The 23,793-nt window shown below is 33.1% G+C and overlaps 1 protein-coding gene across 1 annotated transcript; it reads left to right on the plus strand.

Moving 5' to 3' along the window:
• Positions 1–366: 366 nt before the first annotated feature.
• Positions 367–23,494, plus strand: LOC110992629 (ionotropic receptor 25a). The gene is made up of 13 exons (XM_022258519.2): positions 367–472; positions 544–693; positions 881–1,183; positions 1,260–1,674; positions 1,800–1,914; positions 1,988–2,227; positions 2,536–2,924; positions 11,253–11,456; positions 12,183–12,368; positions 14,674–14,892; positions 15,212–15,325; positions 22,238–22,478; positions 22,954–23,494. The coding sequence occupies exons 1-13, from the start codon at positions 397–399 to the stop codon at positions 23,068–23,070; spliced, it is 2,769 nt and encodes a 922-aa protein (XP_022114211.2). The 5' UTR covers positions 367–396; the 3' UTR covers positions 23,071–23,494.
• The last annotated feature ends 299 nt before the right edge of the window (positions 23,495–23,793 follow it).

Raw genomic sequence — 23,793 nt, forward strand, 5'->3', positions numbered from 1 at the left:
TTCAGAGGTGCATCAACTCGACGTGTAACCTTATATTATCCCTATTTAATTTATAAAAAATCATTGCGATAAATTAAAACTTAAATATTTTTTTTTACCAATATTTAATGTTCAATGACAACAATGGTTTCACTATTATAAACAGCATTTCTAAGATTAATGTTTTAGGTGACATAACTGCTCTTGCTTTTAATGTAAGTAGTAAATATTAAACGGAGCAACAATTTCATAAGTACCTACGTTGAATGTATGCTATTAAAGTGATAAGCGTAGAACCCATCAATTACTAAGGGTGAATCAAGGCCGGACGTAGCCGTGGTTACTGGCACAATACACAGTCCCCCTATGTCTATCAGTGCTCTTCTAAGAACCACATGGGAAACTCGAAATCTAAACATGCTGCTGTTTTTAACATTTATCCAAACCATATTTCATTATGCGTTATCACAAACAACTCAGAATATCAACGTTTGTAAGTAACGGTACTTAATTCAAATCGTTTTACATCGTTGCGCATACGTGATCTAACTGCTTAAATTTCAGTATTAATTAACGAAGAAAATAACGCTTTGGCCGAGAAATCTTTTGAAGTAGCTAAGGAGTATGTTAGGAGAAATCCCAGTTTGGGTCTTGCTGTCGATCCTATTATTGTCGTCGGTAACCGGACTGATGCTAAGGCATTTTTAGAAAATGGTGAGCATTTGAAGTGACGTGCTAATTTATTTCCGAGTTTATTATACTTGCACGTTTGCTACACTTGGTGTCGCAGCAGACATTGATATTTAAAATAACCATTTTACAGGAAATACGATTATTGCTTTAGCAAGGTCAAATATGCATAACTATTTTCAGTTTAATTTAATTATATCTGATGTTTTAGTTTGTAGAAAATATACAGACATGGTGTCGGGAAAGAAACCACCACACGTCGTACTTGACTTCACAACGACTGGAGTCGGGTCAGAGACTATCAAATCATTTACTTCAGCGCTAGGTTTGCCCACTATTTCTGGGTCTTTTGGCCAAGAAGGTGACCTTCGACAGTGGCGAGGTCTAAACTCAAACCAAACACGGTACCTACTGCAAGTAATGCCACCGGCGGATCTTCTTCCTGAATCAATACGTGCTATTGTTACTAAGCAAGGCATAACAAACGCCGCAATTATTTTCGACGAATTTTTTGGTTGGTAACAGATAATATATACAATAAAACAGCTGTTGGTCGTTGACCTGTTTTAATAGTGACGCATTCTTTGCAGTGATGGATCACAAATACAAGTCTCTTTTACAAAATATTCCAACTCGACATGTGATAACACCCGTAAAAAGTTTCAGTAAAGATGAGATTAAAACGCAACTTCGAAGTCTTCGAGAACTGGATATTGTTAACTTTTTCGTTATCGGCAGCTTAAGAACTATTAAGAACGTGCTTGATGCTGCTAATGAAAATCAGTACTTTGGTAGAAAAACCGCATGGTTTGCACTTAGTTTAGACAAGGGCGATATAAGTTGTGGTTGCAAGGATGCTACTATTGTTTACATGAAGCCCACTCCAGATGCAAAGAGTAGGGATAGATTAGGAAAAGTTAAAACTACTTACAGCATGAATGGGGAGCCAGAGATTACATCTGCGTTCTATTTTGATCTGTCCCTAAGAACATTTTTATCAATCAAGTAATGACCATTTTATTATACGAACGTGCGTTCTAAATTTCTAATTTTAAAACAGACGTGCAATGTAGATCATCTAATTATAGCTCGGGATTTTCCGTGAGAATTTGGGTTTTATTAATTTTCAGATCACTTCTTGACGCTGGCAAGTGGCCAAACGACATGAAATACATGAGCTGTGATGACTATGACGGTAAAAACACCCCCACAAGGACGCTAGATTTGAAAACTGCATTTCAAGAAGTACGTGGCATATCCTTAACAAGTCAATTTAGAGTTGAAAACAAATGTTTCATTTATAAAGACTACTTTATAGGTTAAAGAAACACCAACGTACGCGCCGTTTTTTATCCCCGAAGATGGTTCAATGAACGGTAGAAGTTACATGGAGTTTACAACAGATTTATCAGCCGTGACGATAAAAGATGGTGCCTCGATAGGCAGCAAACCGTTAGGAACCTGGAAGGCCGGTCTTTCAAATCCCTTAACATTAACCGATCCAGAAAATATGACCGACTACTCCGCCCAACTGGTGTACAGGATTGTCACTATTGTGGTATGTTGTACAATTACCATTGAAATATTAATGTACACTTAAAATTTACGTACCTGGCATATTGAAATATTCGTTTGTTTTTAAACAGTTGGGTAAATAACGTCTTTATTAGCACAGGCGCTATCGTTCGTTGACATTTAACTTATCTTTTGGAACGTCCAAAATTCTCATAAGCAAGAATTGAATTAACAAATCTTTGTATAAGATTCTGCATTTGTCATTATTGTTAACTGCTCCATGGGCAATAATTTTTGCAAGTACATTGTAACTAAGTTTTGATGGCATATTTAGGAATATTACATTTTTAGCAAGAACCATTTGTAATACTGGATGAGGATGCACCCAAAGGCTTTAAGGGTTACTGTATTGATTTGATAGAGGAAATAAGAAAGATAGTTAAATTCGATTATGAAATAACGCTCGCACCAGACGGAAGCTTCGGAAATATGGACGAAAATGGGAATTGGAATGGAATTATAAAGGAATTGATGGAAAAGAGGGCAGACATAGGATTGTCTTCTTTATCAGTGATGGCAGAGAGGGAAAACGTGGTGGACTTTACGGTGCCATATTACGATTTAGTTGGAATCACTATTTTGATGAAGCTGCCGCGAACACCGACATCATTGTTTAAATTCTTAACGGTTCTAGAGAATGATGTGTGGTTTTCTATTCTCGCCGCTTATTTCTTTACAAGGTAAGGCATTAATTTATTAAATGCACTTATTTATAGAGTAGCTCGACCGTGAGAGTTGCAGTGATAATGAATGTGTTATCCGCTTTAGCTTTTTAATTGGATAAGTGTGTATCCATTACACACATGGAATTCATCTATTATGAGAGCGAAAGTTGGGTTTAGCTGTAAACTATTTCTGTCTCTTAAAAAGACCCTAAAAATATATATCCTATCTAAATTGAAAAGGATAGACTTCTACAATAGGATTACGATCTCAATGGGTACCAAGTCCTATAGACTAAACAAGACAATCAAAATTTAGATTTTTACATGGATGCTCGTTCATTTTGCTCGACCTTAAAATCACGAAAAAAGTTTACAATTAGTAGCTTGACTTACAAATGCTCTGTAGTCTCTGTGAGCTCTGTGGTTTACTTTCCATTTAAATCAATCGTTTTAAAATAACAAATCGTAATGTGAATATAAGCTACATCCTATCCTGCTTTTGACCTTGTGATCAGACAAATAGCTAAAATAGTGTATAGGTTAAACTAAATTGCGTTGAGAACCCGTTTGTTGGTATAACGTGAGCCGGCGACACATACAATTCTATTGCTTATGGCCGGGGAATGTTACCATGTAAGACAATTGCTGAAAACATTTTTGTGTATAACGCTCTAAGCATTAAAGACGCCTTATCTAATCTACTAAATGTAGTATTTGACCTTTAAGAGTTGATTGTATTATACTTTTAACAATATTAAGTAAATTACAAAATGTTTTTCAATTGGTAGGCCGTAACTCGTACGAAGGTCGATTTGACAGTGCACAGCAATTCTGACTTATACCAGTAAACGCACAGCTAATTTATAAAACTATAACATTTCAATTATTGTTGAAATACTGCTATTAATATATAATAACAATGACAAAAATGTTAAAAAAAGAAAATTAAAAATTTCTTACACAATAATGACTCTGACTCATTTTGAACCCATGTCGGTTAAAATATCAATATTTTATTGATATTAAAGCTCCGGAAATACCGATTACAAATTAAAAGTTCCCGCAAAAACCTTTGATGACGCCATTATAGTGAATTATCGTTGTTAACAAAAAGAATATCAAATTCCTTTCATGTTTGCCTCTACTGTTTGCTTTGCTCCTTTGCAATATAATATGGTTGTTGTATATATAATATATATTTTGCGTAATATAATATAAGTATATGCCTTTAGTCACCTTAATCATAAGTAACGTCGTGACGTGTTTGTAACCAATATTTTAATCATTTTCTGATCGAAAAGTAACTTATTATTTTTAAAACACAGAGTATGTACGTTTCAGATACATAGAAATATAAACAGGGATACTATTTTGAATCTTTCTATTTAAGTATTCTTTTTACAAATTTTCACAAAACCGTTTATTATTTACATGTTAATGTGATTTCGTAAGCGTTGAACACTCATTTGTAAAACTCGAAGCATTAAATATTTTACTTTAGTCATTATTCAAGTCTTGCTTATGTACTTATTTTGTACTCATTGACGGCCAGGCCTTAGTGATACAGTTTTCATATAAAATTATACTACTGACGAAACTTATGAATTTTGAAAAAAAAATGTGAGCTGTCACGGGACGCCTGGCAGATGTGAAACATCGACATTATTTTGTAAAAGTAATATGCAGAAAAGAACAGATTGTGATAGAAACTAAATATGTCATAATGATAAAATAAAATATTACGATTTTTTCCAGATAACGATGACTATTAGTTAAATAAACATTATTTTCATTAAATATTTTGTGAAATTTACTACTGCATTTAGACTATATATCATATAGCGTGGCGATGCGTCACCACGGCATGCGTCGCCACGCCAGAAATCGGTTTTACGTGCGGCTATAGATGTTTAACATCAAAAAATTGTGTACCCTTTAAAATAAATAAAACAATCATAGATTATGTATCGAATGCATAGTCTATGACATTGTTACCGACAGGTTTATTATTTACCTGTGGCGCGTGTAATCATGGGAAATGTCATGGAAATAGGGCAGTCTCCATCTGATAAATACACGGGTCGATGTTTAATGTAGGCCAGCTGTTTTTCTTATTTTCATAGGAATGAGTTCAAGCACGGCACAATATTTAATGGCAAAGTTAAATATTACTTACATACTCCTTACAATACAAATCTCCCGCGTGAATTTTTAATTTTTTTTACCGTTATACAAGGAACATGGTAATCATGTGTCTGTCTCTATTGTTTCTTATTAAAGAAAGAAAGGTTTAGCATGTGCTGATGTTGTACATAATACGGATGATTATATTATTTAAACAACTTAAAAACACCTGCTTTGCTATTGTCTATAGTTTTAGCGCAGTTGGTAAAAATTATGGAAAAATTTTAAATCTGATTCACGTTCAGAGATTCAATTTCATATGAACTGTCCATTCATAGGTTTTTGAATACTTTATAAAAACGATGAAACAGATACAGAAATATGTATGCCCTATACGGACCTTCAAAAAATTTTGTAATCTAGGCTAGAGTAGTTAGAATTAGCACCAATGATTGATTATTTATATAATCTTATCGGTAACCGACTATCGATATCGATAAACATACATTATAATAAACTAGATCGCTCACAACTAAGACTATGATAACGGGATAGATTGGGCTTGAGACAAAATCACTTTATGACAGGTGTGACTCACTAACGCTAAACAAATAGGGAAGGGAATTACATTAGCTCACGCTTTGTCACGGGACCAATGTATCCCGTCTCATGCCTTTTGGGTCTAGGCTACCGAAATAGCGGAATACGGTCTACAGTCTACACGAACTGTCATTTTCATACGAATTTACTTTTTGATTTTCTACATACATTATACGTTAATGCATCTTGTGTCAGCCTCCTAGGGTTTGAGACGAAGTCACTTTACGTCAAGGGTGACCCAAAGGAATTTGTGAAATACATTGTGCTATCTAACGTCTTCTCACATGACCAGAGGCTTGAGACATTGTCACTTTACTACAGCTGTGACTCACTAACGCAAAATTGGAAATGACATTAGCTCACGCTTTGTCACGTGACAGGTTTTGAGACAAAATCCTATTTGTTTTAAATACATTAGAGTTAAATTTAATTAGCTCGTCGATTTCCATTACTTTGCATAAACGTCCCGTATAAATTAGACTTCGAGCAGCTCTGAATACTAGTATCATTTAGAAAATTCAGAGAAAATTACATTCGAAATCGTTCTTACGTCACGAATCTTAGGTCCTTATTCAGAGCGCTGTCAGATATCTTCACACAGAAAAAATGGTTTGACAGTTCATTCAAATAGTTTAGGGTATAACTACCATTGTAATCTTACTTCTGACGGCATAATATTTTATGTAATAAAGTAATATTTAACGATTAAACATACAAAATGTATTTTTCAGTTTAGTAATATTGTGCCTCTGTTCGTGAAACTTTGTTTGGTATTGTGAGATGTTTGAATGATAATATATTAAAATGGTTGTAGTTCTTTAATGTTTGTAATTAGACAATTTACGTTTCAATTCTCACATAATACGGAACTAAAGCAGGATTCGGATACTTTTTATAGACCCGTAAAGGTAGTAGGTAAAAAAAAACGCAGGGTTTTGATTTAAGATTTATTATACAGTCCATATTTTTCTAGATTTTATTGATCCGATTTCGTTACGCAAAAAGCAGAAAGTTTTTGTTTTGTTTGCTGAAATTCTCGTTTCACCTCGTTCCAATATACTTTTGAAGTGTAGACTCAACAACCGTGAAAACCTTAACCGTAGCTGAAACCCAAAATAAGCAACAAATGAGCCATAAACTAAAGGCGGCTTCATGGTAGAGTAGTCAATTGTCATTAACCGACGAACACAGATAATAATTAAAATTAGTATTGTATATTTCCGGTCTTCAACAGGTAAGTACATTTATTTATTAAAAACTTTATTGCAAGTGTAATAAATATAATAACAATATGATAATATACAGTATTTACAATATTGTTAATGATAATACAGTAATGAAAAAATTATAAATAGAAAATTAAATTAAATTTGAAAAGTTTGGCGAGTGTACTAATGCTGGAAGAATTTTCTCGTTGTATACTTATTCGTTGAGCGATTAAAGCACCAGCTCTGGGGTAGCCGGTACTATCCACCTTAACCAGGCGCCAACTTAATTCTTTAAATAGCGCCTGTGCCCATAAACGCCATAGATAATAAAATCAAAGTTACAAAGGTAGTGCAACTATAAGCGTTCTCTTTCATACAACTCATTTGTGTTCGTAATAACACGTTACAAAATAAGCAACTAACAGATTTATCTGTTAAATAAGTTTAATTAAAAAAAACATTTACATACCAATTTAAATGACAAGGGAGAGATTCGTAATATTATTGTGTTTAATAAAAATAAATAAATAATAATATAAAACTAAAATGATTAGTTTCATTTTACTTAAATATCCTTATTTACTAAAAAGGATATTTAAGACAAGAAAGTGTCTAATAACACTACTGACAGTCTATCAGTGAGACTATTACACTCTAACACACTCTTCTTGTGTATTTGGTATTTAATGAATTATGAATACGATACGTTTGATCTTCAAAGTCTTGTAATTAATTACGATCCCGTTTTAAAGGTAACAGTCTCAGCATATTTTATTGCTCCTTCAAAAATACAACTCAAAAGTAGTTTGGAAAATCGATATTTTTTTAATTTGCTTGGGTTGTTGCGCGAGACAAGAGCGACGCCTCGGGCAATTGCCCTTTTCGCCTCCCCCTGAGGCCGCCGCTGTTAATTTGTTTGGGTCTGTATCAAGACTGAATATACCTTGTTAATAAATAATTGCACAGATTAACACATGATTTAATAGTTCTGTGTGCATACCGTATTTATAAGTTAAGAACACACTCGGTGACTCACTTTCGGTCTCAGGAATGGATTAAAATACGTGCCAAATTCAATAGTAGTTCAATGTCGTATAATCAACGCTATTTTGAACCGGCAACATTATTGTTGACAGCTTTAAAGCTTGCTATAAAGATAGTGTTGCTAACGAAAAAAATGTAAATAGCATATTCATTATTAAAACTGTACAAGTAAGTGTAAAATAGTTTTTTTTATTTATTGTAAATGATAAATGTAATTATTATGAACATTATTTTGTAAATGCACAGATAATAACATCAACTGACATTGCATGAAAAATGTCTACGTTTTAACAGCTGCAAAAAGTTACGAATTATTAATACACCTCTTTTGTATTTTTAGTTCGGGCGTTGTGTAGAAAGCGTAACTTATATATAAGTATATAATTATGTAGGAACTATAATATGTTTTACAATCAAGCGAATCACCTTCAGCGGCAACTCGTCAACACGGATGACGTCTTAAGCCATGACATACAAACCGTAAACTTCAAGATTTACTTCGCATGTACATTGTCAAGTCTTACTAAGGACATAATACATGTATTGCCCAACTTTGGGTTTTCATTAAAACATTGTTAACTGTTTATTATTTTAATTGTAATACAGTGCGGTATTGTTAAAATACCACATGAAACAAATTTTCTTTTCTGATGTTTTGCCGTATTGAAAATATTACATAATAATATCGTAGTTAACAATGGGGTTGGGATGGCCACCCTTTTCACCGGATTCTCAGACCGCATATTACTCGAGAAAATTTCATATAATCGGCAAAGCAGTTTCGGAGTTTCTATATGGCTTGCATCGAAAGATGACTTTACATAGAACAAATTGTTAATAAGAATATATACAATATAATAGTCTTTTTATATATATAGTTCATGTTGTTCTGTGACCTGTATAATTCCGAAGCGACCACAATGATTATACAAAATTACGCATAGAAACTGGGCTCATAGACCTAGACTAATTTATTGATAACAATGCGCGCGTGTTATTTATTCCGTGATAAGAATTTCAAAAGCTAACTCTTTTAATTTAATTAAATTAATTATATCCAGTGCCGAAAGGAATTTATATAAAATTCCTATTTTAGTTTTTGGTATACCTATATACCAAAAACTAATAACAAAAATGAAGTTAAATAAACATATCGCTTTTTTTTCTTTTCAACAAAGACGATTAAAAGAAATAACTTTTTTCAATTCGGTTTCAATTTGTGCATTACCAAGAGCGTCACCAGTTGAATGTCAGGGGGGGAGGTGTGAACAAGGAATAGGACAGCAAGTGAAAACGTGGTTAACCTGTATGTAATAATTAGAAATGCAATATAAATAGATTTCGAATTATTTAGTAATTAATTTGTGCAATACAAATACATTTCGACAAATTAATTAAATTAGTAAAAAAATATTTGCCGTTGTCAAAAAATCAGCTGCCTATCCCGTCCCTTGGCAACGCCCTTCTTCGTTTCAATTGTTAGATTTGGGGACCCTTTTAAGTAAAACACACCTCTGTCAGGGTCCCCAGCTCGTAATAATTGCGTAAGTTTTTTTATATCTGTCGTATTTACGTAAACATCTATTGATTTTAATATCTAATATTGCACTAAATTAGAAGTACCATTTATATGAAATGTTCATTACTTCTCTTGTTTACTAGTGCTTATCTTTCCAGGAACTTACTTTATTATAGGCATCTATTATCGGACATAAATATTAAGTTACATTATAACCAGAATAATAATTTGTAATATGCAGGACCGGATTTAGAGTAGGTCAGCTGGGGCTACAGCCCCGGGGCCTCCACAATAGAAACATCGAAAAAAAAAGGTTTTTATTCCGGCTAATGAACAACTTTTGTTGTTATTTCTGTTAAATGCTAAAACAACTTACTTAGTTCCACAAATTATTGATGGTAAAACTCGACTGAAATTTGTTTTTCATTTTATTTGGGAAAATAATTTGAAGCCACTCATTTCACTCCTTTGTGGCTCCAAGGCCTCCAGACCTCTAAAACTGGGCCTAAAATGTGGTATCCACAGAGCCGTGAATGTATTATATCTATTTTCAAAAAGTTAATGTTAAAATACTATCATGAAGAGGATAACAAATGGGCTTTACCCGCATTGTAAAGAGAAATTTGCGTTTTTACTTTCAATCTTCGATAAAATATGGTAGCTACACCGCCATTTCAACGTTTTTTAACCTATAAAAAAAATATATATTTGAAATCAATTTAATTACTCATGACAGTTCAGAAAACGTGTAAAGTATTAAACGGCGTGGTTTCATAAGTAATGTTAGTTGTGGTTTGTACCACAGATTAGGAATGTTTTCACAGATTCTACTCACACACAGCTCTATAGACTAACTTTGTTTATCGCAGCACTGCGTTTTTTCTTCTAGTACAAAACAGTCATAATGTGTGATACAAAATTCTTTATATGAAACTCATTCTCTGCAAATTGAATAATCTTATTCAGAGCGGTCCAGGGACGGATAACTTACGTAAACATACATTTGCGCGCTAAATTTATTCAAAATTCAAAAATCAATTATTCATGTAGGTAACATAATGTACACTTATGAACGTCAAAAAAAGATATATACATTAAATGCTTCTAATTTTACATTTACTGCCAGTTCTCAAATCAAGGGCGTAAAACGGAAGAGAAGAACTAGCAATAAACTCTCCGTCACTTTTTTTAATCGCCTTTGATTACCTTCTTATTCGACGCAACTTCCAAAGGCTGTATAAACCAGAGTTGATTTATGCTTCATATAAAGGATTAAAAACGTTCAGATGTATATAAAAAATTATTCACTAAAATCGAGAATGTCTTGACTTGTTTGGCTGATTATGATCTTAAAATATTTGGAAAATACAAATAATTAAAAAAGAATATTATTAAAAACAACAGTTTTATTTTCAAGTAAAAACTGTTTATATAGGTAGTTGTTATATATATATTCCTTCAGAAATTTGTGCTTCATAGCTGTAGTTTCAAGTCCGATTTCCTTATATATTTAAAAATGATGTATTAAGTGAGACATAGTTTAGCGGTTCATCCAGAAACAATATAAAATCAATAAATTAGATTTTTAATAATTAAATTCTTATTATAGTCCCATATCTTTTAATTTCATAGCTCCATCTCTCTCTATCTTGAGCATTTTTTTTCTCTTTCTTTTCCCTGATGGCCCTTTTCATCTTGTTACCATGTCGGTCTGCCATTGTTCATGCAAGCGGTGTGGCCTAATTTTTGAAGGTTACAAGGAATAATCGAGGCTTAATTATCATGATCTTTAAGGTTTTATGTATTTGTGATATGCACATATAATCTAATGAATAAAACCTCTTTCAGTTTCCTTATGTGGGTATTTGATAAGTGGAGTCCATATAGTTACCAGAACAATCGGGAGAAGTACAAGGATGATGACGAACGACGGGAGTTCACGCTGAAGGAGTGTCTTTGGTTCTGTATGACGTCATTAACACCACAGGGTGGAGGGGAGGCGCCCAAGAACCTCTCCGGACGGCTTTTGGCTGCTACTTGGTGGCTTTTTGGGTAATATATCTAATTATCACTAAGATTTGACAAATTAGTCTACACACAGTGATGCCTCCTGCAGAATGTTCCCCCTAAAACCAACTGTAGATACCCCTTAAAAAATAATTTTGTTGTACAAAGGTATTTTAATAGGCCGTTTTGGGGCCGTTTAATTATTACGTAAGCAAATTTACTGTAATTTATCCCCCCCCCCCCCCTTCTTGACAGCAAAAGTAGGCAGAGTTCTCAAAAAAAATAGAACGTATTAATTTTTTGTAGGAATCCTCGACAATGTATGGATAATATGTGTAAATAATTACTGTTGACGTAATCACCATATAAGTAAATCAAAGAAACAATAGTTCTTATGTAATACTTGAATGGTCCTTTTTGTATTTCAGTTATAGCCACATTTGAGTCTATATTCAATTTAGTTTGTCGGTTAGGTTCTAGGTTTAATATAAATTGTATAGAATCGTACGTTTAAAGAGATACTTACCTAAAAACACCAAGGACATCTTGATTTTCCCTAAAATGGGGGGAAATAACATGAAATTACCTAATTAATTGACATCACTGCGATGCTTTACTTTTTTGTTATTGGCAATACTATGACATTGTAGGTCGGTTGATGCTTAATATGTTGCAAATAAATGAAAGCTTAGGTCATACAAATATTTTTTTAAGTAAGAACAAAAAAAAACACTATTTCGTATACATGTAACTTTCGTCTTTCCGTTTTAGCTTCATCATAATAGCGTCGTATACCGCAAATTTGGCCGCGTTCCTGACAGTCTCCCGTCTGGACACTCCAATAGAATCTTTAGATGACCTCTCCAAACAGTATAAGATCCAGTACGCGCCCCTTAACGAGTCCAGCTCCATGACGTACTTTGAAAGAATGGCCAATATTGAGATTAAATTTTACGAGTAAGTACTCTTAATTACATTAATTTGGGTCCACCATTTTTTAACAGGTCAACAGAAAAATTAGGTGTTAGTGAGCGTAATAATAATCTAGTAGTGCCACAGCCCTATATGTCTTGGCCTCAGATTGCATCCGTTTCTTTGATCATTTCTATTTCATAGACAAGTAGATCGGACATCTGTCTGACACATGTAACATTGGATTTGAGACATGCCGGTTTCTTCGCGAGGTTTTACTTAAGCGAGTGTTAAATGCGCACATAGACAGAAAGAACCTACGACTTCAGGGATAAGAGTCGCCACTAGGCCAAGACTTCTTTTTCTTCTTTATAAAACATAACTTTAAAAACGTTATGGTGAAATAACTGTATATAATAATTAATTCATTGATATCTTGGAATTTAACTCGTCATAGACTATGTTCTATCAAAGAGTAAGTTAAGAAACAATTAACAAGTAAAAACTTGACGTTTATTTTCGTGTTAGTGTCACAGGGTCTGGACACCATTTTCTCTGAGTATTTTGGCGGGTTCTTGAAACTAAGACTTTTTACTTACTTACTAAAAAATTTGAAATTAGTTCAAGTCTGTAAGTTGTCTTGCAATCATGCCCTCTGTGGTTTCGAGAGCGAAACGTCAATTTAGTTCAGAAAATGCAAGTAACATTCACGTGCTCTATTAACTAGCAATTGTAAATCCAGTTCAGAAATTTATAAGATGATTTATTTACGTTTCATACGCTTGAGATTATTATGGCATAGTTACTGATATAACTCTTATCAGAGGCTTATCGGTCACGAAGCCAGCTCATTAACACCGTTTCCGCCATATTGTATATGGAATTTTCACTGTTTTGTTTTAATGCAAAAAACATAAACAACACTTGTTTTGAACGTTTAACATTCGTTGAAAAACTATGTTTTTAGACTCTGAAAAGTGAAAACTTTTGATAGCTGTTTCGGTTTATTATTAACGATTTCTTTTTACAACTTTGTTGTTAATAAATTTATATGTGACGTGAGAATAACGGGATGAACCGATTTTCATATGAGCTTAAACGGGCGTTGCCATGTTGCACAAGATTTAGGTCTGGTGAGTAACTCCAACTTCCATTTTATTCAATTCATCATTGATATTTACGAAAAAGTCATATCATTTAATTAACGGTTAGGTTAATTAAATGTATACATAATTATGGAGTTGATACCACAAGACGTATTCAATTTTGCTTTCGTATAAGTCCAAATACATGCAAGCAGAGCGATGCTGCCTGCGATTTTTCTCCCGTCTCCCCGAATACAGAGCTAATTAAAGATCCATATTAGCATTGCAAAATATGTTTTTTTTTATTACATGAAGTGATCTATGAGTTCATAATCTATTAGTTAATCATCCATAAGTTATTAATCTAACAAATAAGTTTGCAGACAAAAGAAACCTGTGTTTCCCTTGATCATGGCATCACGCGCGAACGGATGGAACGATTTCCTTTTTGTTGTGTTTATTAATTAATAAATGTCCTAAGAAATAGTCGACAATATTTATATTATCACTACATATACAACTGTGTGTTCTATTAAGTATCTGTCAGCGTTTGACAGAATGCACGCGAATAACGTTTACCACAGACTACAATAATAAACTTTTTTTTGAATAATGTTTATTTCTATTAATTTTACCATATTGAATTCAATATTTATATGTAAGACAGGACGTATTTCGTGGCCAGTATTATTTTAAACCGAAAGATAGTGAAATACCGAATCGAGCGCATGCTAAAACCGAACCGGTTTGAAAAGCAATAATTCTTCGTAGCAATATTATTCATTTAATTCTAGAGTGGAGGTTTTTACCCTAATAAGGGCCATACACAAACTAGACCATTAAAAGAAAAAAAAGAAATCTAATACTCAGAAAAAAATTCCTGTATGGATTCATCAATAAATATTTAATAAAAGATGAAATACATAATATGTATAATATACCAAAAAGGTTCAACAATTTACAAGAGGAAGAAATAGAAAAAATGATTTAATACATTTAACTAGGTTACTACCTTGTGAAAGTGAAGGTCCATGAGACTGCATGTGAGGTGTGCTCATGATGCAGGTATTTAATATGGATATGGATATTCTTAATACTCCTTTTAAGCATATTCCGTTATAGTTTAAACAAGTCAAGGCTTTAATAGTCGTCATTTTGTCCCGGGTGTGCGATATAAAACCGAGCTCTTTGGTATTGATGTGAGTAACGTGTACAATAATACATTTCTGTGTTGATTATCAACTTATCTAAGACTGGTTTAACAGGATATGGAAGGAAATGAGCCTAAATGACAGCCTAAGCGATGTGGAACGTGCGAAGCTCGCGGTATGGGATTACCCAGTTAGTGACAAATATACGAAAATGTGGCAGGCGATGAAAGAAGCCGGGCTGCCGAATACAGTAGAAGAGGCTGTCGCTAGAGTCAGAGCTTCCAAGAGTTCAAGCGAAGGTTTCGCGTGGCTTGGTGATGCTACTGATGTGAGGTAAGCAAATAGAATAAATTATTATTCAATCATATTGTTTAATTACTGATTCATATTTTGTTATTTCAACAGATTTTCCCGAGAATCCGGGTTTTTTTTAATCAGACTCATGTCAGGCACCTGTAACATAAGATGATAAATAGATATATAGACAGACAAACATGTGCAGACCCCTGGTGTAGTATGAAATATACGTATATACTAGGAAGTCTGGCCATCTAAACTATCTTGGTTTACATGAGCAAATTGTATTTTACTTCCTGTAAGCAACTTGCTAGATTCCACTTATTTTAAACACGTTTGCGTTATATTTCTTCAGGTACCAAGTCCTGACGAGCTGTGACTTACAAATGGTAGGAGACGAATTCTCCAGAAAACCGTACGCTATTGCGGTTCAACAAGGTTCACCACTGAAAGATCAATTTAATAATGCGTAAGTTAATTTTAATATTAAAGTGCAGTGTAAATGAATTAAATCATCAGGAGGCAAACGAGCAGGTGGGTAATAAAGTGATAACCGCTGCCCATGGATATTAGCAACACCTGAGGCTAGCGGGTGTGTTGCCTTTTTGATAATAATCAATAATTTATTTTTGATTATTTATAAAACCACCGCACACTGAGCCATATAAAAATAGGCATGCAAAAGTTATATTAATTAAGAACAGTTAAGATATTTATGATTTCTGACTAAACTTAAGGTGTTAAAACTAAGGAGAGTTTTGCGAGAGAGAGAGAGAGTCTATAAAGGCAGCTTGACTTTAAAATTCTTATCAATATTGTTACGAGCTAGGAGATCGGATAGAAAATGCCGTAGTACAGTCACGGGTTTATTTTTAAAATAAATCAATGAGGAATTTAAATACACGAATTAACCGCAAATTACTCGCAAAAATTCACTTATTACACACCAAACAAAATACTGTCACTAATCACTTTAATAACGTACACTTCAAACAGTACTTTATCACATGTGTTCACTTTATTCGCATATTTTTCGCTTCGGTGTTTATCTCTTGATATCTAATTCGAAACTTAATTAATCGGTTGCGTTTCGGCACGCTTATAATATGTATGCCTCGCCTCGCCCTGGGAATAATCCTGAACGATGTTCGAGAACACTCTAGGCAGGATTGCTACTCATAGCGATTGTACAATTCTAGAGCGACGTACCATCTATCTCTTTCTTGCACATTGCTCCTTCCTTGTCGTACGCCGTTCTAGTGTAGTCGTAAGTCAACCCGTCATCGTAACAATATCTACCCTCTACTGGCAGTTGGTTCCACAATGAAACCGTGGTAGAAAGCTTCAAAACACATTTTTTATTTAATAATTAAATAGCGTATCGGTTGTACCGGTGTTACATATCGAATATAATAATAACAATTAAATAATTTCGTTGCTACCAAAATGGTAGAAACTTATAATACTTATATAGTTAATAATCCTCTATCTACATGTTCAAACACCTCAACTATATAAATTAGAAGAATAAGTATCAAAATACAGCGAGGAAATGCTGCCAAACTTTACAAATTTAATTTTTTTATTATTTTGTATATGTAGGTTAAGAAAATTGTTTGTATTGTATTTGTTATGGTAACTAATTCATATTTATTATTAAATAAACTATAAATAAAAATAACAAAATATGCTGCTAAGCGCAAAACTCGAAGACGGTTGAACCAACTCGAATTTATGTTATTATACACTGATGTGGATTTGTACAGAAAAATCGAATAAATTATTTAGTTCTTAGGTTATTATTGAAAGCTATGAGTTTTCAGCAAACTTTTCTATATTATGTTGTCAAGTAACTACTAAAAATATTAAGGCGAAACGCGGTCATTAAAAACTAATTTATCTCATTTCATCACATCGTAAACATTTCGATAGAAACGGACGAAAATGTTAGAATTTTTCAATTTAGTTTTTTATATTCAATATATTGTTTTACAAACGCGTTATCAGCGGGTTTTAATTGTAATTAACATTATTACTTAACTCTTTAGTATTACATAAATACTTCCCTAGTTTACGTTTAACATGTACTTCCTGAAACGATAGTCTGAACAATTTATTGTTACATGAATTTCTAAGGCCTATTACGTACGTCTTATTATTCGAGTCGGTACGTTCTAAGTTCTAACTTCAGGTGTTAATTGATTATGTTATAGGATGAATAAAGGTAGTAGTTTCACGATTGTATACAAGGCCCAATATCTATATATATAAAAGAAAGTCGTGTTAGTTACACCACTTATAACTCAAGAACGGAAGAACAGATTTGGGTGAAAATTGGAATGGAGGTAGCTTAGAGCCAGGAGACGGACATAGGATACTTTTTATCCCGTTCGGCAGCGTTCCCGTGGGACTTGACATGAAACGTCAGTCACTATAAAACGTGGTATAACAAAAAAGAATAATAAAACGCAAATGATAGCTATGTAATTGACGTATAATGACAGCTATGTAATGACGTATATATGACAATTTGATATTTGTAAGAAATCAATATTCAAAATATTTCTATTAAATAAATAATTAAATGTAATGATAGTGCCATTGCCCATTCGTATAAACAGTGAAGAGAACTATAAAACTCGACATGGTCGTATGTATTCAGTTCATCCAAAGAATGATTAATGTTTCTATTTGTTGTTGTTGTCGAAAGACGCATTTAATCGAGTATTGGAGCGGGAACGTGAATATGATCACCAGGAATTAGATTTAGTAGTTCAAACGAATGTAACCCTGTTGAATTACCAACAAAAGCAAGTTTATGATACTTTAATGACTATATATATAAAAGAAAGTCGTGTTAGTTACACCACTTATAACTCAAGAACGGAAGAACAGATTTGGGTGAAAATTGGAATGGAGGTAGCTTAGAGCCAGGAGACGGACATAGGATACTTTTTATCCCGTTCGGCAGCGTTCCCGTGGGACTTGACATGAAACGTCAGTCACTATAAAACGTGGTATAACAAAAAAGAATAATAAAACGCAAATGATAGCTATGTAATTGACGTATAATGACAGCTATGTAATGACGTATATATGACAATTTGATATTTGTAAGAAATCAATATTCAAAATATTTCTATTAAATAAATAATTAAATGTAATGATAGTGCCATTGCCCATTCGTATAAACAGTGAAGAGAACTATAAAACTCGACATGGTCGTATGTATTCAGTTCATCCAAAGAATGATTAATGTTTCTATTTGTTGTTGTTGTCGAAAGACGCATTTAATCGAGTATTGGAGCGGGAACGTGAATATGATCACCAGGAATTAGATTTAGTAGTTCAAACGAATGTAACCCTGTTGAATTACCAACAAAAGCAAGTTTATGATACTTTAATGAAGGCAAACGATGATGAAAATGGCAAGACATTCCTCATGTCATTAGTTTTAGCAACTGTTCGGGCGAGATCCAACATAGCGGTTGCAGTTGCTTCTTCTGAAATAGCAGTCACATTGTTAGAAGGATGCCGTACGGCTCATTCAGAATTAAAATTACCGTTAAATCTTCAAACTATTGAAGAACCAACGTGTAATATTGCAAAACACTCAGCAATGGCAAAAGTTTTAGCGGCATCGAAAATCATCATCTGGGACGAATGCACAATGGCGCATAAACGTGCATTAGAAGCACTTAACCGAACATTAAAAGATTTACGCAATGACTCAAGATGTTTTGGAGGAGCAATGATTTTACTGTCTGGCGATTTCCGCCAAATACTGCCAGTAATTCCAAGATCTACGGCTGTCGACGAAATAAACACTTGCCTCAAATCGTCAAACCTATGGCGCTATGTGAAGAAACTGCAGCTGACAACAAACATGAGAGTTACATTGCTTAATGATACATCTGCTGAAGATTTCTCGGAGCAATTGCTGACTATCGGTAATGGTCAAGTACCTGTCGATGAATGGAATCAAAAGACGAACTTATTAACAATGTGTTTCCAAACATTATTTCTAACTACAAAAATAATGAATGGTTGAGTGAGCGAGCAATTTTAGCGGCTAAGAATAAAGATGTAGATGACCTGAACTACATAATTCAAAATAAGATCATTGGAACAATGCTTCATTCAAATCTATTGACTGCGTCACAAATGAAGATGAAGCCACCAACTATCCCATTGAATTTTTAAACTCTTTGGACGTGCCTGGCTTACCACCGCACAATTTACGCCTAAAAGTTGGCTCCGTAGTAATCATGCTTCGAAACATAAACCAACCGTTGCACAGTTTTGCAACGGTATGCGTTTGGTGGTTAGAAAATTGAAGAACAATGTAATTTACGCTACGATAATGATAGGAAATCTCAAAGGTGAGGAAGTTCTTATTCCGAGGATCCCGATGATCCCAACCGATATGCCGTTTGAATTTAAAAGACTTCAATTTCCGATACGTCTTGCATTTGCCATGACCATCAACAAATCACAAGGCCAATCCATAAAAGTTTGTGGTTTAAATCTAGAACATTCATGTTTTTCCCATGGTCAATTATACGTGGCATGTTCACGGGTCGGAAGACCATCAGCGTTGTTTGTTTTTGCGCCTGATAATAAAACAAAAAATGTCGTGTATCACAAGGTACTTAAGTGAAGAACAACCTATGTACTAAAATACAGAAATAATAATGAATGATTAATGTAGGTATTTAATTTTTTTGTATTTTTTCCAATAAAAAAAACAAACTGCTTATTTATTGCCATTAAGGCGGAACAAAGTTCGCCGGGGCAGCTTGTATATTATATAAATAGAAATGTTTAAATAGATAAATGGAACAATAGATATATTGATACATAGATAAATAGATAGATATGTTTTATATAAATCGCAGTGTTTAAATAGATAAATGGAAGAATAGATAAATTGATAGATAGATATGTATTATATAAGTCGTTAAATAGATAAATTATCAATTCATCAATATAGATAAATAGATAGATGGTATAAATCGAAATGTTTGAATAGATAAATGGAACAATAGATAAATTTATAGTTAGATAGGTACCTAGTTTACTTGATAGGATGGAAAAAACTTTTTTATGACCTCTGCACTCCTGCATTCTCTGCTCATGATGTCTTCATGTCAATAAATATATAGTGAAATCTGGTTAAAGAAGGTTAACAACTTAAATCATAGATAGATATACGTTTGGTACATTTAAAATGCACGTAAAACTCACTTAGTAACAAAATTTGCCGGTTATCAGGTTCAAGGTCGCTACGTTTTGGCGAAAAACAATGTCTACCCGAGGTAGTACTGTTGTAACTGAAACACTAATTTACATTTAAATATTGTTAGTATTATTATTTAAGTATTGTGAAAAAAGTGTCAAAAAAATAATTTAAAAAGAAACAGGATTATTCTGATCAGAAAAATCTCAGGTCTGTATATCTCGTTCGTTTCGCTTGACTCATGAAGCAAGAGTAACGTTCTAGAATACGGACCTTAAACCGATTTAAAAATTATATTTACCAATATAAGCGAAGTATCAATGATAAAGATTTTAAAAACCATTGAGATTATTTATAAGTGAAAATATATAATTTAAAAAATACAGTTAATCATTCCTAATTTTAAGAAGCCCCCTAAACACTTCAAGATGGCGTCGCACTAATGCCCCGATGATGTACCGTAGACACGTTAAACAGACGTCAAGTTTTGTAGCATAGCGTAGCAATTAATACAATATTATATAATATTGTATTAATTAAACAAATCCAATATTATATTTCGATATAAAACACTCAATTTTAATTGAACTCCAATATGGTGTTATATATTATATATGTTAGGATTAGGCAGACATAATGTACAAGCATGACGTTATCGTCAATTTGGCTAACCTGTCACCGCTTTGTATCATGTGACTGACGTATGAAAGTACATAATATACAATTTTTTACAACACTTTGTTTCATATGTATCATAAATCTGTTAATCACTTTAAAAAGTAAAAAGACTGCGATATAAACAAACAAAATCACATTGTGCCACGACATTCAGAATAAAAATTCGAATCCATGAGTGAAATTACAAAATATCACGAAAAATTAAAAAATCAAAATATAAATATATATTCATTATTCATATACGAACGTCAATAAAAAAATAGTTCTAATATTAGATTTACAGCATAGAATATACGAGAAGTTCCGGCAATAAACTTGCAGCATATACATAGAATTTTTCTTTTAAATGTTTATTTATTTAACAAAATAACAAACAAAACATTACCACCCCAATGCGAGAAATATTTACATTAATATTTACATTAGTATTTATATGCTTTCGCCGTAAAAAAAAACATTTTACGGCGAAAGCATATAAATACTTATAACCGTCTAACATTAGGAATTGACATATTTTGTCAATTCACTCAACTAGGTTGCTTTGTCCATAGTTTTCCATGTAACGTTAATTTAATACGAGCTATAATTGTTTAATAATAAATTGCATACCAGTAAACATTGATAATCTCCGCTAATTCTGACCTTGAAATTCTGAATAACAGAATAATACTGATATTAAAATAACAAACATACTATTCACGTGACGTATAGTGGGGTCAAATAGGTACTTTACCCGGTTTATTTTTATTTTTAACGAGCGGGGCCAACGGGCTCCTAGTCTTTTGCCCTCACCTGATTAAATGATGAGACATAGACACTCAATTCCAAGTGGCTCGCGAGTGCGATGTCGACCTTTAAAAAATTAAGATTGGTCGTCCACGATTTGAACCTCCAGGTGTGAACAGTACTCCATGTGAGGCAGAATTTGCGATTTATACAGTTGCAAGCGGTGGCCCGGAGTGAAGTACCGTCTTGCCTTGCTGAGCACACCAAGCGTTTTGGTAGCCTTCAAATAATAAATGACCGCGAAACTGGATGTCATTCGAAATGAAAACATATCGAATTACGAATTAATTACATTCGATACATTAACGTAGTTAATTCAAACAAAATTAAAGCACGATAAATTATTTAATCTTTTAATTATATATTTTCAAAACATTCGTCGTCCCCCGCTTTACATACTGAATACTAACAATTTAAGTGTACAATCTGGAATTATTAAAAAAAATTAAACACATTATGTAACATAAGCTGATGAAAGATAAATATCAAATACAGTGTAATTTAAAAATGGCAAAAGATTTACAACGTACTAGGGTTAGTTCTTTTTAAATAAGATTATTACAAATAATAGCATTGTTGTAATGACACAATTTTTGCTTTTGTTGTAAATACAAAAGCGTTTGGACTATAGGCTGAATACTAAATACCTATTTAAAGTATTATATTTGCTCATTGCAGCATACTCCAATTGCTGAATAAACGAAGACTAGAAAAGCTCAAAGAGACATGGTGGAATAATAACCCCAAAGCCGTGAAATGTGAGAAACAGGACGATCAATCTGACGGAATTTCTATACAAAATATTGGTGGTGTTTTTATAGTTATTTTCATGGGAATCGGACTTGCTTGCGTAACTCTAGGCGTCGAATACTGGTGGTACAAATGGAGAAAGCGAGCTGTCATTGGAGATGTCACTCAGGTATGCTAAAAAGAATACAAATTTAGCCGACCCGGTATTAGATAACGTCTGGCGCCATCTTACGGTCCATTTATAATAACTTATCCGAATCTAATTTGATTATAATTTAATGTGACGACTTCACTTTCAAATGAATATACATATATGTTTGCTATATACAAATTGATTCTGCAATTACCATGTATGGCCGAGTGATTTAATTGTACGGCTAATGTGATTCTTTGAAGGTTACCAGTGCCTTTAGGTATAGTTGGCTTTAAAGTATATGTGGCGCCATCTATTTAGATGTTATTGAAACGCTTAAAATTTGGATATGTATTTAACTACTAACAGTAACAACAGGTAGCGCTGGTGACGAAAACAGTAACAGAACTGAACTATAGATTTCTGTTTATGATATTTTAGGTAATTCTAGCTGTTGGTTTGATCAGCTTTTATCGTCCCTGCAAACGAAAATAATAATTTTCTATTACAGGTGCAGCCAGTTAAACAGTCAAAGAATGAAGTTTCGGCCAATGAAGAAAAGAAAAATGAGAATTTCTCGTTTAGATCTAGGAATTTAAACTTAGCTGACCTTAAACGAAAGTTTTAGTTGAAATGAAAAGTCAGACATGAAATCAAAATCTTGTTTATTCTTCAACGTTTGATTATTATGATTATTATTATTTGTTGGAAGTAGGGAGCTTATTTTCACTACCTCAATTGACACACGACTTTAATATAATATGTATACTATAGAAATTTAATATTTTCACTCATGATAAAGTTAATAAATGTTATTTATTATTATAGAGGCAATTAATGCCTTAATGCACCAAATGGATTTTGTCAAAAAAATTAATTGCACTTTTTACTAAAGATTTATAAAATCCCATAATAAAATAGCTTTTGATAATCTTCATATTAAATCGAGTGTTTGCGGTGTTTTAGAGGAATAATAAAAATGATATTATATCGTATTTCACGATGCACAATTTCTTATACAAATTAGTGGGAAATAAATACTTGCACCGTTATTATTTGTTTTATTTACCCACCGTCGGCCGACACTACAAATATCGGTATCACTTCCCAGCACATGATGTATTCGGGGAAGGATAATCAGAATATATATCAGAGAAATGCTCGTATATCGTCACTCCATTTGGACATCGTCATTAGCGGGTTTAGTGGGCATCATGTGGCTAAAGTGTGAGCAGAAAAGACACGAATAATTACAGTATTAAATTTGGACTGATTTACTACTAGATACTTTAAGCTTAAATTATTAATAATCTGGCACCGATCTCACTATTAATCACAATCTACTGAACTA

The sequence above is a fragment of the Pieris rapae genome, chromosome 9 (genome assembly GCF_905147795.1).
Source record: "Pieris rapae chromosome 9, ilPieRapa1.1, whole genome shotgun sequence".
Taxonomy (NCBI): domain Eukaryota; kingdom Metazoa; phylum Arthropoda; class Insecta; order Lepidoptera; family Pieridae; genus Pieris; species Pieris rapae.